The sequence below is a fragment of the Amblyraja radiata genome, chromosome 32 (assembly GCF_010909765.2).
Source record: "Amblyraja radiata isolate CabotCenter1 chromosome 32, sAmbRad1.1.pri, whole genome shotgun sequence".
Taxonomy (NCBI): Eukaryota; Metazoa; Chordata; class Chondrichthyes; order Rajiformes; family Rajidae; genus Amblyraja; species Amblyraja radiata.
Window position 1 is genome coordinate 6,836,790 of NC_045987.1, and position 13,267 is coordinate 6,850,056.

Here is a 13,267-nt window from a genome sequence, read left to right on the forward strand (position 1 = left end):
CGTGATCATTTGACGATGGACTCGATGGATACCATTTGGATCGGTTGATGACAATGGGGAAGGTTGGCTCATTTGTTGATGGAAGAGTGTTCACATTGGTGGGATGTTTTGATGCCGAGGCGATCGTTTGGACTGGAGTGTTTGAAACAGCATGGGGTTGTATGATGCCAACCTGGATTGCTGGATGCTGATTGAGATTATTGCCATTGGTTTAGATTAAAAGCCCTGTCCCACTGTACGAGTTCATGCACGAGTTCTCCCCGAGTTTGCCCTGATTCAAACTCGGAGATTTACGGTAATGGCCGCTCGACGGTACTCGGGGCTCTCGTGGACATTTTTCAACATGTTGAAAAATCTTCACGAGTCTTCCCGAGTTTGCCGCGTTTCCCGAGTACCTGCCGTTAGCGTTACGAGCCGCTAAGAGACGTCCCGAGCTCCGACGTACCCGCTACGTACATTTTACGTGCTACCACGAGTTTGATTTTTTTTTTAAACTCGGTAGAGCTCTTGAATGAACTTGTACAGTGGGACAGGGCTTTTAGGTTTCTTTATTGTCGCATGTACTGAGGTACAGTGATGAGCTTTATTCTGCATGCTAGCCAAACAGATCAGATATATCATACATAGATACAATCAACAAAGGAGATCAACAAGCGAGGAAGATGACTGAACTTTATTGCCTTCCATCACAGTGAGGAATGTTGATTCCACTGTGGTGGAAGTTTATGTAAATTTTATTTTACGTATATATTGTTTTCTCTTCACTTAGTATGGCTGTACGGTAACTCAAATTTCACTGTACCATAGTCGGTTAAGTGACAATAAGCGCGAACGTGAACTTGAACTTGAATCAGTTTAAACCTACGTACAATAATTAAAGCAAAGGGGCAGCTACACAGTGCAGAACATAATTCTCAGTTCCAAGTCCAATGTCCTCATTGGCGGAATGGTGCATCTGACAGTATCCTAGCTTATGGAACACCATTCGGAAGCCTGATAACGGAGGTGAAGAAGCTCTTCCTGAGTCTGGTGGTGGACACTTTCAAGCCATTGTGCCTTCTGCCGGACAGGAGCAAGGAGATGAAGGAATGACGGGAATGGGACAAGTCTATATTTATGATGGCTGCATTTCCGAGGCAGCTTGGAGTGTAATTGGAGTCAATGGTGGGAAGTCAAGACTGTGGGATGGACTGGGCGACATCTATAACTCTCTGCGATTTCTTGCCATCTTGGACAAGAGCCGTACCCAAACCGAGCTGTGACACAACCGTACAGTACACCTTCTATGTGCTTCTGTACATGTCACAGGATACATACTGAATCTTCTCCGTTTCCACCGGAAGTAGAGGCGATGGTGAGCCGTCTTGGCTGTTGCATCGGTGTGGTCGGTCCACCACAGATCGTTAGTGATATTTAACGCCAAGGAAGTTGAAGCCCTCAACCATTTCCACATGGGCACCATTCATGTTGATTGGGGCATGTACCCCACCATGCTTCCTGAAGCCAATAACTAGCTTGTTCATCTTGCTGACATTGAGGGAGAAGATAGAGTCCAGATACCACGGCACTAAATTCTCCATCTCCTTCCTGTACTCCGTCTCATCATTGTTAGTGATCCGGCCCACCACAGTGGTGTCAGCTGCAAACTTGTGGATGGAATTAGCGTCCAGTTTGGCCGTATGAGTGTATAGGGACGATAGTAGGGGACTGGGAACACAACCTTGGGGGGCTCTGGTGTTGCGAGTTATTGTGGCGAAGGTGGCCTTACCCATCCTCACTGATTGACGTCTGTGGGTCAGAAAGTCGCGGATTCAGTGGCAGATCCAGTGTCGGGGATTGTTGGATGCTGACTGGGATTTATAACACCAGGAGGATGTTTTTGATGGCAAGCATGATTGTTTGATGCCAGGCTGGATTTTTAGACATCCAGCAGGAATGTTCCACTCTGGCTGGCAAATTTGATGCCACTTAGAGTTGTGTGAATCCAGACGGATTTGTTTGAAGGCAATCGGGATCGTTTGTTGCTGGTTGGGATTGTTAGATGGTTGGGGACTGGATGGGTTGACATAGAGGTATGATGGTTTAACATCATGGGGCGGGATGGTTTCACATGGGGCGGGACGGTTTCACATGGGGCGGGATGGTTTCACATGGGGCGGGATGGTTTTACATGGGGCGGGATGGTTTGACGTGGGGGCGGGATGGTTTGACGTGGGGGCGGGATGGTTTGACGTGGGGGCGGGATGGTTTGACGTGGGGGCAGGATGGTTTGACGTGGAGACTGGATGGTTTGACGTGGAGACTGGATGGTTTGATATGGGGACAGGATGGTTTAATATGGGGACTGGATGGTTTGATGTGGGGGCGGAATGGTACGATGTCGGGTGGGAATTTTTCATGTTGAAGGGGATGGTTTATCGTCTGGTGGGATGATTTGACTTTTATCGGGATGCTTTGACTCTGGGCAAAACAGATTTCTGATGCAATATTGAATTGGTTTGTTTGACTCTGGTCATTTTAGTGCAATTCCTGGTGATATTATCTGACGTGTTGTATGCCGTCTCTCATTACGTTTGTTCTTTGCAGGGCCCCCGTGGTTTACTCGGACCGAAGGGACCAGCGGGACCTGCCGGACCTCATGTGAGTATCTCAGACACCTCCCGCGGGCGATTGCTAATCGTTGCTGCCATGTTGTTTACCGCCCTCTGAGGGAGGTTGGTTGTCATGAGGTTCAGAGGTCATCCTCACCCCTTGTGTAGCTATTAATACAACAGCTGGTATATGATGTCATCTTATTGCCCATTCAACGTTACACAACAATCTGAGCGAACCACTTAATTCCGGCTGTTTACTTGAACATGAAACAGAGAATATTCCCTGAAGAGAGGGAAGTTACTTGATCTGTGCAGGAGTCATCCCACGCACGCAGCAGGCTCTGCTCCTCTGTGTAGGAAGGAACCACAGATGCTGCTTTAAACCAAAGACAGACACAAAAAGCGGGAGTAACTCAGCGGGTCAGACAGCATCTCTGTCGAAAAGGAAGAGGTGACGTTTCGGGCTGAGACTCTCCTTCAGAACTAAAGAAGGGTCTCGACCCCCAAACATCACCTGTTCCTTGCCACGCTGAGTTACTCCAGCATTTTGTGTCTATCTTAGGCGCTACGCCTCCCCTTGTTTCCCTGCTCATTATCTTTGCCTCAAGCGCTCATCCAATCTCCGCTCCCAGGCCAAGCTCCCCAGACACGAGTCACGCATTACATGAACGGAAACACATGCAACTGCAGATGCCGGAATCCTGAGCAAAACGGAGAGGGCTGGAGTAACTCAGCAGGTCAGATGCTGCCAGCTGAGTCTCCTCCAGTGCTTTCTGTTTCAATCGTTACACAACACAGTAGCTCCTCGTGTTTTCCACGGTACTTTTTGCCGTTCTGCTCAGACCAGCCCCAATTCCCAGCTTCTGCATTGACATCGTTAAATCCGTCTTGATGTTACGCAACCTCTCACAGCTCGTCCTTCTCCGCTCCAATAAAAACAATCCAAATAATCCCAGGGGCTCCGATCTGTCCACAAGGATGTAATCACTCGAGTCTGGAACTAGTTCTTCAGTTCTCCCTGCAAAGCCTTCTCATCCTTCCTGACCTGAGCTGCCCGGAATTAAACACAATCCAGCTGATAAAAAACACAAAATGCTGACCCAAAGTGCAAGTCCTGACCCGAAACGTTACCTATCCATGTCCTCCAGAGATGCTGCCTGACCCGCTGAGTTGCTGTGTCCATAGAAACTGTAGATGCTGGTATATACTGAAGATAGACACAAAATGTTGGAGTAACTCAGCGGATCAGGCAGCATCTCTGGAGAAAAAGGATGGGTGACGTTTCGGGTCGAGACCCTTCTGAGGTCTTCCAGTCTGAAGTAGGGTCCCGACCCAAAGCGTCACCCATTCCTTCTCTCCACACTGACCCGCTGAATTACTCCAGCACTTGTGTCTATATCTGTTGAGTATCTCCAGCACTTGGTGTCTGTTTTTGTAACCCAGCACCTGCAGTTCCTTGTTTCTACAAACTACCTGAGACCAATGAGTGTTTTTAAAAGGTTTAGCTTTGTCTACTTTTGCTTCTGTTAATGAAGTCCTCAGTCGCATTTCCTTCACTAGCTGTTGCATCACCATGCTCTGCCTCCTTCCATAGAAACATAGAATATAGGTACAGGAGGAGGCCACTCGGCCCTTCGAGCCAGCACCGCCATTCATTGTGATCATGGCTGATCGTCCCCAATCAATAACCCGTGCCTGCCTTCTCCCCATATCCCTTGATTCCACTGGCCCCTAGAGCTCTATCTAACTCTCTCTTAAATCCATCCAGTGACTTGGCCTCCACTGCCCTCTGTGGCAGGGAATTCCACAAATTCACAACTCTCTGGGTGAAAAGGTTTTTTCTCACCTCAGTCTTAAATGGCTTCCCATTTATTCTAAGACTGTGGCCCCTGGTTCTGGACTCTCCCAACGTTGGGAACAGTTTCCTGCACCTAGCGTTCCAACGTGTGTTTACAAACCCCTAGGCCATGCCTCACTATCCACGCCTTTGTTAAATTGGACCAATTTAGCTTGCTTAGTCTCTCCACACTTCTCCTAGCACAATGGGTCACCACCCACTTCCCTGCTTTGAAGTACACACTTCTTCCATTCCCCTGGGCTTCAGATTGGCCAAACAGCCGATTATTTTTTAATAAGCATCCGTGTAAGCTCCATTTACCCGCTGTCATCCACTCATAAACTCACTCAACTTAGAATCCTGCAGCATGGAAACAGGCCCTTCGGCCCAACTCGCCCATGCAGATCAAGATGCCGCATCCCAGCTGGCTCCATTTGCACGGGCTTGGCCTCTATCCCTGTAAACCCTTTCTTTATTTTAACTATCCCTATCCCATTCTTACTCTGTCCTTGCCTCATTCCAGCAATGAATCGCTGTCCCCACTGAGGTGAGAACTTGTTCAGCTCTTAGTTCTGATGAAGGGTTCTCGACCTGGCAGGTTTCTCCCTCTGCAGATGCTGCTCTACCGGCTGAGTTCTTCCAGGAGTTCTGTGTTTTTTTTTAGATTTCCACCATGTGCTGTTTAATTTCTTGTTCAGGCACATTGTGTCTTTAACATATCCACGCTCTCGACATCACGATCAGCTCAGACTTGCATAAAGGCTAGTGATTTTCATTCAGGTGACCAGGCAGTTAGCTTGGTGAGAGGGCTGTTTCCACAAGCTTGCTCACCAAGGTGCCTGCCTGGAATTCTGCAGGTTGCACTTTCTGTTTTGTTCGGTGACTGGTTTCTGCTTCATAAGTTTCTAAGTTATAGGAGCAGAATTAGGCCATTTGGCCGTTCAAGTCTACTCCGCCATTCAATCATGGCTGATCTATCTTTCCCTCTCAACCCCATTCTCCTGCCTTCTCCCCATAACCCTTGACACCCGCACTAATCAAAGATGAATCAAATATTCATTAACTTGGCCTCCACAGCCTTCAGTGGCAATGAATTCCACAGATTCACCTCCCTCTGACTGAAGGAATCCCTCCTCATCTCCTTTCTAAAGGTACGTCCTTTTATTCTGAGGCTGTGGCCTCTGGTCCTAGACTCTCCCACTAGTGGAAACATCCTCTCCACATCCACGCTATCCAGGCCTTTCACTGTTTGGTAAGTTTCAATGAGGTCCCCCCCCCTCCCCAATCCCTCTAAACACCAACGAGTACAGGCCCAGTGCCGTCAAACGCTCATCATATGTTAACACAAACATTCCTGCAGTCTTCCAGATCCCCGGCATCATTCCTCATGGGTCCGGCAGAATGCAGGCAGCTCCCTCTGTGTCCTCAGCAAACTGGTGTAGGTGCCAAGATTTCCGGGGCTTTGATCGGACGCCTGAGGTATTTTGTTAACTAACCTGCCTGTTACTTGCTTTCCAGGGAATAACAGGGATGGATGGCCACAACGGTCCCAAGGGAAGTCAGGTAGGTCCTGACCTCAGATACCGGCAGTGGACTCTTTGCTTTGTGGAACCCACCCTGGGGGACTGATCCTGGCCCTCCCCTCTCACCCATAACCCCCAGCCCACGTAGTCCAGCAGAGCCCCGCTTTAGACTTGAGAGATACAGCCCGGAAACAGGCCCTTCGGCCCAACCAGTCCCCGCCGGCCAGCGATCCCCGTACACTAGCACTATCCTACACACACGAGAGGATAATTCACAATTTTACCAAAGCCAATTAGCCTATAAACCCGCGTGTCTTTGGGATGTGGGAGGAAACCGGAGAAAACCCACGCGGTCAGAGCAATAACGTAAGGAGTCTGTACGGTCGGACGGCACCCGTAGACCGGGTAGAACCCGAGTCTCTGGCGCTGCGCCACCCCCCCCCCCCCCCCCCCCCCCTCAATCTGACGATGTTGTGTGTGGGGAAGATGTTTTGTGGAAGTGAATCATTGTGGGTCCAGTATATGTGTACAGGTGCGGCAGGTGCAATACTCATTTTACACCCCCCACCTATCTGGTGTGATCTTGCGCTGGGGGTTAGTGCAGCTTGAAGCGACTCTGGGCAGTGTCGGTCTCAGTCTCAGCCTGCCCTGTGCTATGGTTCAATGTGTCACTGATCTCCTCTTGTTTCTAGGGTCCTCAAGGTGAACCAGGGCCTCCCGGACAGCAAGGCAACCCTGGTGCCCAGGTAACATGCCCCACCCTGGCAAACCCACCCCCCCGCCCCCGTCCCCCACCCTGGCAAACCCACCCCCCCGCCCCCCACCCTTCATCACCACCAGCTTCACCATGCCCGGCTCCACACTACCCTCACCCCTCAACCTCCCATCCTCACGCTCACCCACCTGCCCTCACCTCCCTTCAACCTCTCCTCCCCCCCCCCCCCCTCACCTCCACAGCCACCCTGACCAACCCCCCCCGCCTCACCCACCCGGCCTCTACTCCAGACCCTCCTCACCACCCCTCCAACTCCCACCCTCAACCCCTTCACCCTCACCACCCCTCCCTCACCCTGCTATCCACACCCCACCCTCTCCTCACCTCCCTCTGCCATTCCCGCAAACCCCCTCTCCTTCCCACTTCCCATCTGTCCTCTCCTCATCTCTCTCGCCACCCCACTCCCTCACCCTCTCCTTCTACCTCGCTCCCCCAACTCCCCCTCCCCTCCCTGTTCATCCCACCTGACCTCCCACCACCCTCATTCAGGCCCCACCCTCCTACCCTCCTCCCTCCTGCACTTCCCTCCCTCCATGTTCATCTTTCCCTATTTCCCCCCCATTAAGGCCCCGTCATGTACCACTGCCTTGTCCCTGTCGCCCGCATCTCGCCTCTCCCGTCCCACAGTCCACTCAACCCCCTCCCCATCTCACCTCCTCCCCCTCCACCCTGCCACTATGCGACAGGCATGCTCAAGCTACAGGATGCATTCAAGTCCGAGCCCTGGAGTTCGTCTTTAACCTGTCGATATTTCTTACGTTTAACAGGGTCTTTCGGGGCCACAAGGTGCCATCGGACCCCCAGGAACTAACGTAAGTCAGGACCGTCGACGCTCTGCTGGCCCCACCTTGTCTCTGTTAGTCGCCCCGTTGTCGGACTGTCTTTGAGCTCACTCTGAATCTCGTTCTCTTCAACCCACAGGGTCCGACCGGTAAACCAGGTCTCCCTGGAGTCCCGGGATCAGACGGGCCCCCGGTAAGTCCCCTCCTGAAGCCCACGCTCAGAGATCTGCCATGGGGGGGAGATGTGGGGGTGGGGGTGGGGTGGGGGGTGATGGTGGGGTGGGGGCGATGGTGGGAGTGGGGGAGGGGTGGGGGTGATGGTGGGAGTGGGGTGGGGGTGCGGTGGGGGTTTGGGGTAGGGCAGGGGGTGGGGGTGGTGTGGAGGGAGAGTGTTCTGATCCATGTGGGGTGGGGGTGATGGTGGGAGTGGGGGTTTGGGGTAGGGAAGGGGGTGGGGGTGGGGTGGGGGTAGGTTGGGGTGGTGTGGGGGTGGGGGGGAGGGAGAGTGTTCTGATCCACGTGGGGTGGGGGAGATGTTCCAGGAGGGGGGGGGAGAGTTCTGCATGATGGGGGTGGTGAGGGGGTTGGATGGAAGATCATTCTCGTCCATGGAAGGGTTTTACTTAGTGGGGGAGGAGAGGGGTGGCGGGGGGGGGGGGGGGCAGGGACGGAGTGGAAGAAGGTGCTGGGCCACGGAGAGGGGTGGGGGAATTGTTCTGGGAGGGGGAGTCATTATGTCTGATGGGGGGTGGGGAGGGTGGCAGATGGTGCTCGTCCATGAAGGAGGGTGCGGGAATTGTTCTGGGAGGGGGGAACCGTCTACTTGATGGGGTTGGAGGGTGAAAATTGGGGGGGGGGGGTGCAGTCTAACTGGGCGGGGGATGGGGGAAAGTTGGCGCTGGGAACTGGATACTTTTGCTAGATGGGAGTTTGGCCACGGTGGGGGTGGGGGCAGTTGTAGTTCTGGGAGAGGGGAACCCTTTGCCTGATGCGAGGGGGGGGGGCGGTTCTGGGCAGGGGGACAGTTGGTGCTGGAAACAGAGAGGAGAGTTGTTCCACAGGGGGGTGCCAGTGGGTGAGGGGGAGGGGGTGTCGCCGGGGGGGGGCATCAGGGTCGTGCCGGGGGAGGGGGGAGAGCGGTACCGGCCAGTGGAGGTAGCTTGCTGGTCCTGGTCAGTGTCGGGAGAGAGAGAGAGAGAGAGAGAGAGAGAGGGGGTGGGGAACTACTCTTCTGTCCAGGGGGGTGTAACAGATCTGTGTGATCCCATCGTTTCTCTTGTCCACAGGGCCACCCAGGCAAGGAGGGTCCCTCTGGAGAGAAAGGAAACTCGGTGAGTCCCACCACCCCTGATCCAATATTGAGCACCTTAGAGGCTCAAAGAGTACGCCTGCACCCCCCCCCCCCCCCCCCCCCCCACCTTTCCTCTGTGTCCCAGGACCTCACGTCTAAATCTATGACCTTGGCCTCCTTGCTCTGTCCTCTGTCCATAAGTTGTAGGAGCAGAATTAGGCCATTCGGCCCATCAAGTCTACTCCACCATTCAATCGTGGCTGATCTATCTTTCCCTCCCAAACCCCATTCTCCTGCCTTCTCCCCGTAACCCCTGACACCCGTACTAATCTAGAATCTATCAATCTCCGCCTACGGACATGGCCTCTACAGTCGTCTGTGGCAATGAATTCCTCAGATTCACGACAATGTGACTGAAGAAATTCCACCTCACCTCCTTCCTAAAGGAGCGTCTTTTCATCCTGAGGCTGTGGCCTCTGGTCCTGGACTTTCCCACTAGTGGAAACATCCTCTCCACGTCCACACTATTCAGGCCTTTCACTACCCGGTAAGTTTCAATGAGGTGCCCCCTCATCATCCTTCCAAACTCCAGTCAGTACAGGCCCAAACGCTCCTCATACGTTAACCCAATCATCCCTGGGATCATTCTTGCAAACTACTTTTGGATCTTCTCCAACCCCAGCACATCCAGCCAGACCTCAGATATGAGGCCTAAAACTGCTCACAATTCTCTGAAGCCCGGAGATGGGTAGCACGGTGGCACAGCGGTAGAGTTGCTGCCTTACAGCGCTTATCGCGCCGGAGACACGGGTTCAATCCCGACTACAGATGCTGTCTGTACGGAGTTTGTACCTTCTCCCCGCGACCGCACGGGTTTACTCCGAGATCTTCGATTTCCTCCCAGACTCCAAAAACATACAGTTTTGTAGGTTAATTTTCTTGGAATAAGTGTAAATTGTCCCTAGTGTGTGTTGGATAGTATTAATGTATGGGGCGGCTCGGTGGGCCGAAGGGCCTGTTTCCGCGCTGTATCTCTAAACTAAGATAGAACCATTTTCCCACATACCTTAACTCCCTGCCCAACGCACATTCCCAGCATATTCGCGGCCCCTTTAGCCATCGTCCTGCCACGTACACTGGGCCATCCACTACCACCAGGGCCCACCCCATGTAGAAACATAGAAAAATAGGTGCAGGAGTCGGCCATTCGGCCCTTCGAGCCAGCACCGCCATTTAATATGATCATGGCTGATCGTCCAAAATCAGTACCCCGTTCCTGCTTTTTCCCCATATCCCTTGATCCCTTTAGCCCCAAGAGCTATATCTAACTCTCTCTTGAAAACATCCAGTGAATTGGCCTCCACTGCCTTCTGTGGCCGAGAATTCCACAGATTCACAACTCTCTGGGTGAAGACGTTTTTCCTCATCTCAGTCCTAAATGGCCGACCCCTTATTCTTAAACTGTGGCCCCTGGTTCTGGAAACCCCCAACATGGGGAACATTTTTCCTGCATCTCGCCTGTCCAACCCTTTAAGAATATTGTATGTTTCTATAAGATGCCCTCTCATCCTTCTAAGTTCCAGTGAATACAAGCCCAGTCGACCCGTTCTTTAATGACATGAACCAGCAGCCAACCTGCCAGCTCCCAGCCCCCTGTTGGAGGCATCTGTTCTACAGCCCCTCACCTACCTCCTAGCCCCTACACTGGGCTGTCTCTGACCTTGGCACTGCCATCCTTGCCAGGGGGGGGAGTGCGGAGGGACGGGAATATCTCCAACCCCGCGCTGGTGAATGCACGGGTTCGTTAGTGAAGGCTCAAACCTTCCATGTACCCTCAAATGGAGTGAGATGACCATGATGGCTGTCGGGGCCAACACTGGACCTTCTCAATGATTCATTGATACGATATTGTCACGTGTACCTAGGAGCAGCAACATGCTTGGTCTTGCATGCAACACGGTAAAATCATGCAGCACCCAGGCAGTACACAAGTGTCGCCACCTGTTGGCGCCAACACGAAAGGAGCAGAATTAGGCCATTCGGCCCATCGAGTCTACACCGCCATTCAATCATGGCTGATCTCTGCCTCCTCATTTCATTCTGGAATGTGGGAGGAAACCGACAATTTTGGAGAAAATCCACGCAGGTCACGGGGAGAACATGCAAACTCCGTGCAGACAGCACCCGTAGTCAGGATCGAACCCAGGTCTCCGGCGTTGCATTTGCAAGGCAGCACCTCTACCGCTGCGCCACTGCCTATCTCTGCCTTAAAAAATATCCACTGGCCAATGAGTTCCACAGATTCACCACCCTCTGACTAAAGTTCACCAAACAGCCCTATCTACTGCCTGCCACCTACCACCCTTCATTCGCAGCACCCTCACCTTCCCCCTTCCCCCAGCCAGGTCCCCCTCCGTTCTTAGTGCCCTCCACCTTGACACCCTTCTTGCCTCCAGCTTCAAGTTGCATTACCTCTGATTGAAGAATCTGGTCTTCAACCCCGATTGTTAGAAAGTTTTGGATCTCTCAAACTTTGACCACAGATCTGCTGACATTTTATCTTCTGTCTCTTCAGGGTCCAGCAGGGCCACAAGGTCCCATCGGTTATCCCGGTGCTCGGGGCATCAAGGTAAGTCCTCCGACCCATCTGTCCCCAAGTGAGGACCATCAATGCACAGATCAGACCCGCCCCTCCTTGGGCCACACTGACCCTCACTGGGGTCCGGGTCCCACACACACACACTGACCCTCACTGGGGTCCGGGTCCCCCCCACACACACACACACTGACCCTCACTGGGGTACAGGTCCCACACACACACACTGGCCCTCACTGGGGTACAGGTCCCACACACACACACTGGCCCTCACTGGGGTCCGGGTCCCACACACACACACACACTGACCCTCACTGGGGTACAGGTCCCACACACACACTGACCCTCACTGGGGTACAGGTCCCACACACACACACACACACTGACCCTCACTGGGGTACAGGTCCCACACACATACACACACTGACCCTCACTGGGGTACAGGTCCCACACACATACACACACTGACCCTCACTGGGGTACAGGTCCCACACACATACACACACTGACCCTCACTGGGGTCCGGGTCCCACACACACACACACACACACTGACCCTCACTGGGGTACAGGTCCCACACACATACACACACTGACCCTCACTGGGGTCTGGGTCCCACACACACACACAGACCCTCACTGGGGTACAGGTCCCACACACACACACTGGCCCTCACTGGGGTACAGGTCCCACACACACTGACCCTCAGTAAGCTTGGTCATAACTGGACCTAGAAATAAATTAGAGAAGGATTGATGGAGAATGTAACAATTAGAGGTGGCACGTAGGGTTGCCAACTTTCTCACTCCCAAATAAATGACAAAAGGTCAAAACACGTGGCAAATTGCCGACGGCAAAATCGTTGACAGACTCGGCCGTGGCTGGGTGAATGATGAGTTGGGCCCGGGTGCTGGACTGCACACAAAGCCCAGCCGGCGGGCCAGCTGAAGAGTTTTGGTCCGGGCCGCGCAACGTCGAACGCAAAGTCCGGCGCCCCGTCCAACACATGAACCGATGATCGGCCGTGAGAAGGAGGGGTGGTGGTGTGTCGGCGGTAAGCGAATGTCTGAAGGCCGGACAGCTGCCGACCCACGGGGCCACGGGCAAGGTGCTGCTGCTGCACTCTATGAGCTGCACTACGTCGGGACGGGTGAGGCGGGGCCGGTCGCGGCGCTCCCCCCGACCCGACAGTCCCATCGACTCGAGCAGTAGCAGTGAAATACGGGACAAGGGACAGGACAAACCAATTTAGCCCCAATATACGTGATGTCCCGGCTAATACGGGACAGTTGGCAACCCTAGTGACACGTGTCAGTGAGTAGAGGTCAATGGAACACAGAGAAAGGTCAACATTACAAAGTTTAAATGCCACAAATATTATACAATGTCGAGTATGCGATGACAGTTTAATGTAACGTGGTTGCTGGGCGGAGCAGAGAAGAGCGGAGGTAAGGAGGAGAGTTGGGAGGTTGTTTGAGTGTCAGGGTGATTCTCCAGTTCTCACACTCCCCCCTCCTTCCCCGATCCGTGGTCTGGAGGGTCTGACTCTCGTTCTCGCCCCTCAGCGCTACCACGGGAGTCTGGAGTTATGATCTCTTCCTGTTTCAGGGTGCCGATGGTATTCGTGGTCTGATGGGACACAAAGGTGAGAAGGTAAGGAACAGATTCTCTGGTTGACGTTGGAAGGATCCACATTACTGAGGGTGCTCCAGTCTCAGGGTGCTCCAGTCTCAGGGTGCTCCAGTCTCAGGGTGCTCCATTCTCAGGGTGCTCCAGTCTCAGGGTGCTCCAGTCTCAGGGTGCTCCAGTCTCAGGGTGCTCCAGTCTCAGGGTGCTCCAGTCTCAGGGTGCTCCAGTCTCAGGGTGCTC

General features: G+C 53.3%; 1 protein-coding gene across 4 annotated transcripts in view; it reads left to right on the top strand.

Moving 5' to 3' along the window:
• Positions 1-13,267, top strand: part of col5a1 (collagen type V alpha 1 chain) — a 217,078-nt gene that overhangs the window by 134,372 nt on the left and 69,439 nt on the right. For all 4 annotated transcript variants that reach the window (XR_004416620.1, XM_033048653.1, XM_033048651.1 and 1 more), the window contains exons 21-28: positions 2,587-2,640; positions 5,950-5,994; positions 6,647-6,700; positions 7,497-7,541; positions 7,651-7,704; positions 8,798-8,842; positions 11,378-11,431; positions 13,007-13,051. Coding sequence is in view for 3 of the 4 variants with exons in the window: in XM_033048653.1 (XP_032904544.1) it covers positions 2,587-2,640; positions 5,950-5,994; positions 6,647-6,700; positions 7,497-7,541; positions 7,651-7,704; positions 8,798-8,842; positions 11,378-11,431; positions 13,007-13,051 (396 nt within the window). In the remaining variant the exon portion in view is untranslated. The remainder of the gene's footprint in view (positions 1-2,586; positions 2,641-5,949; positions 5,995-6,646; positions 6,701-7,496; positions 7,542-7,650; positions 7,705-8,797; positions 8,843-11,377; positions 11,432-13,006; positions 13,052-13,267) is intronic.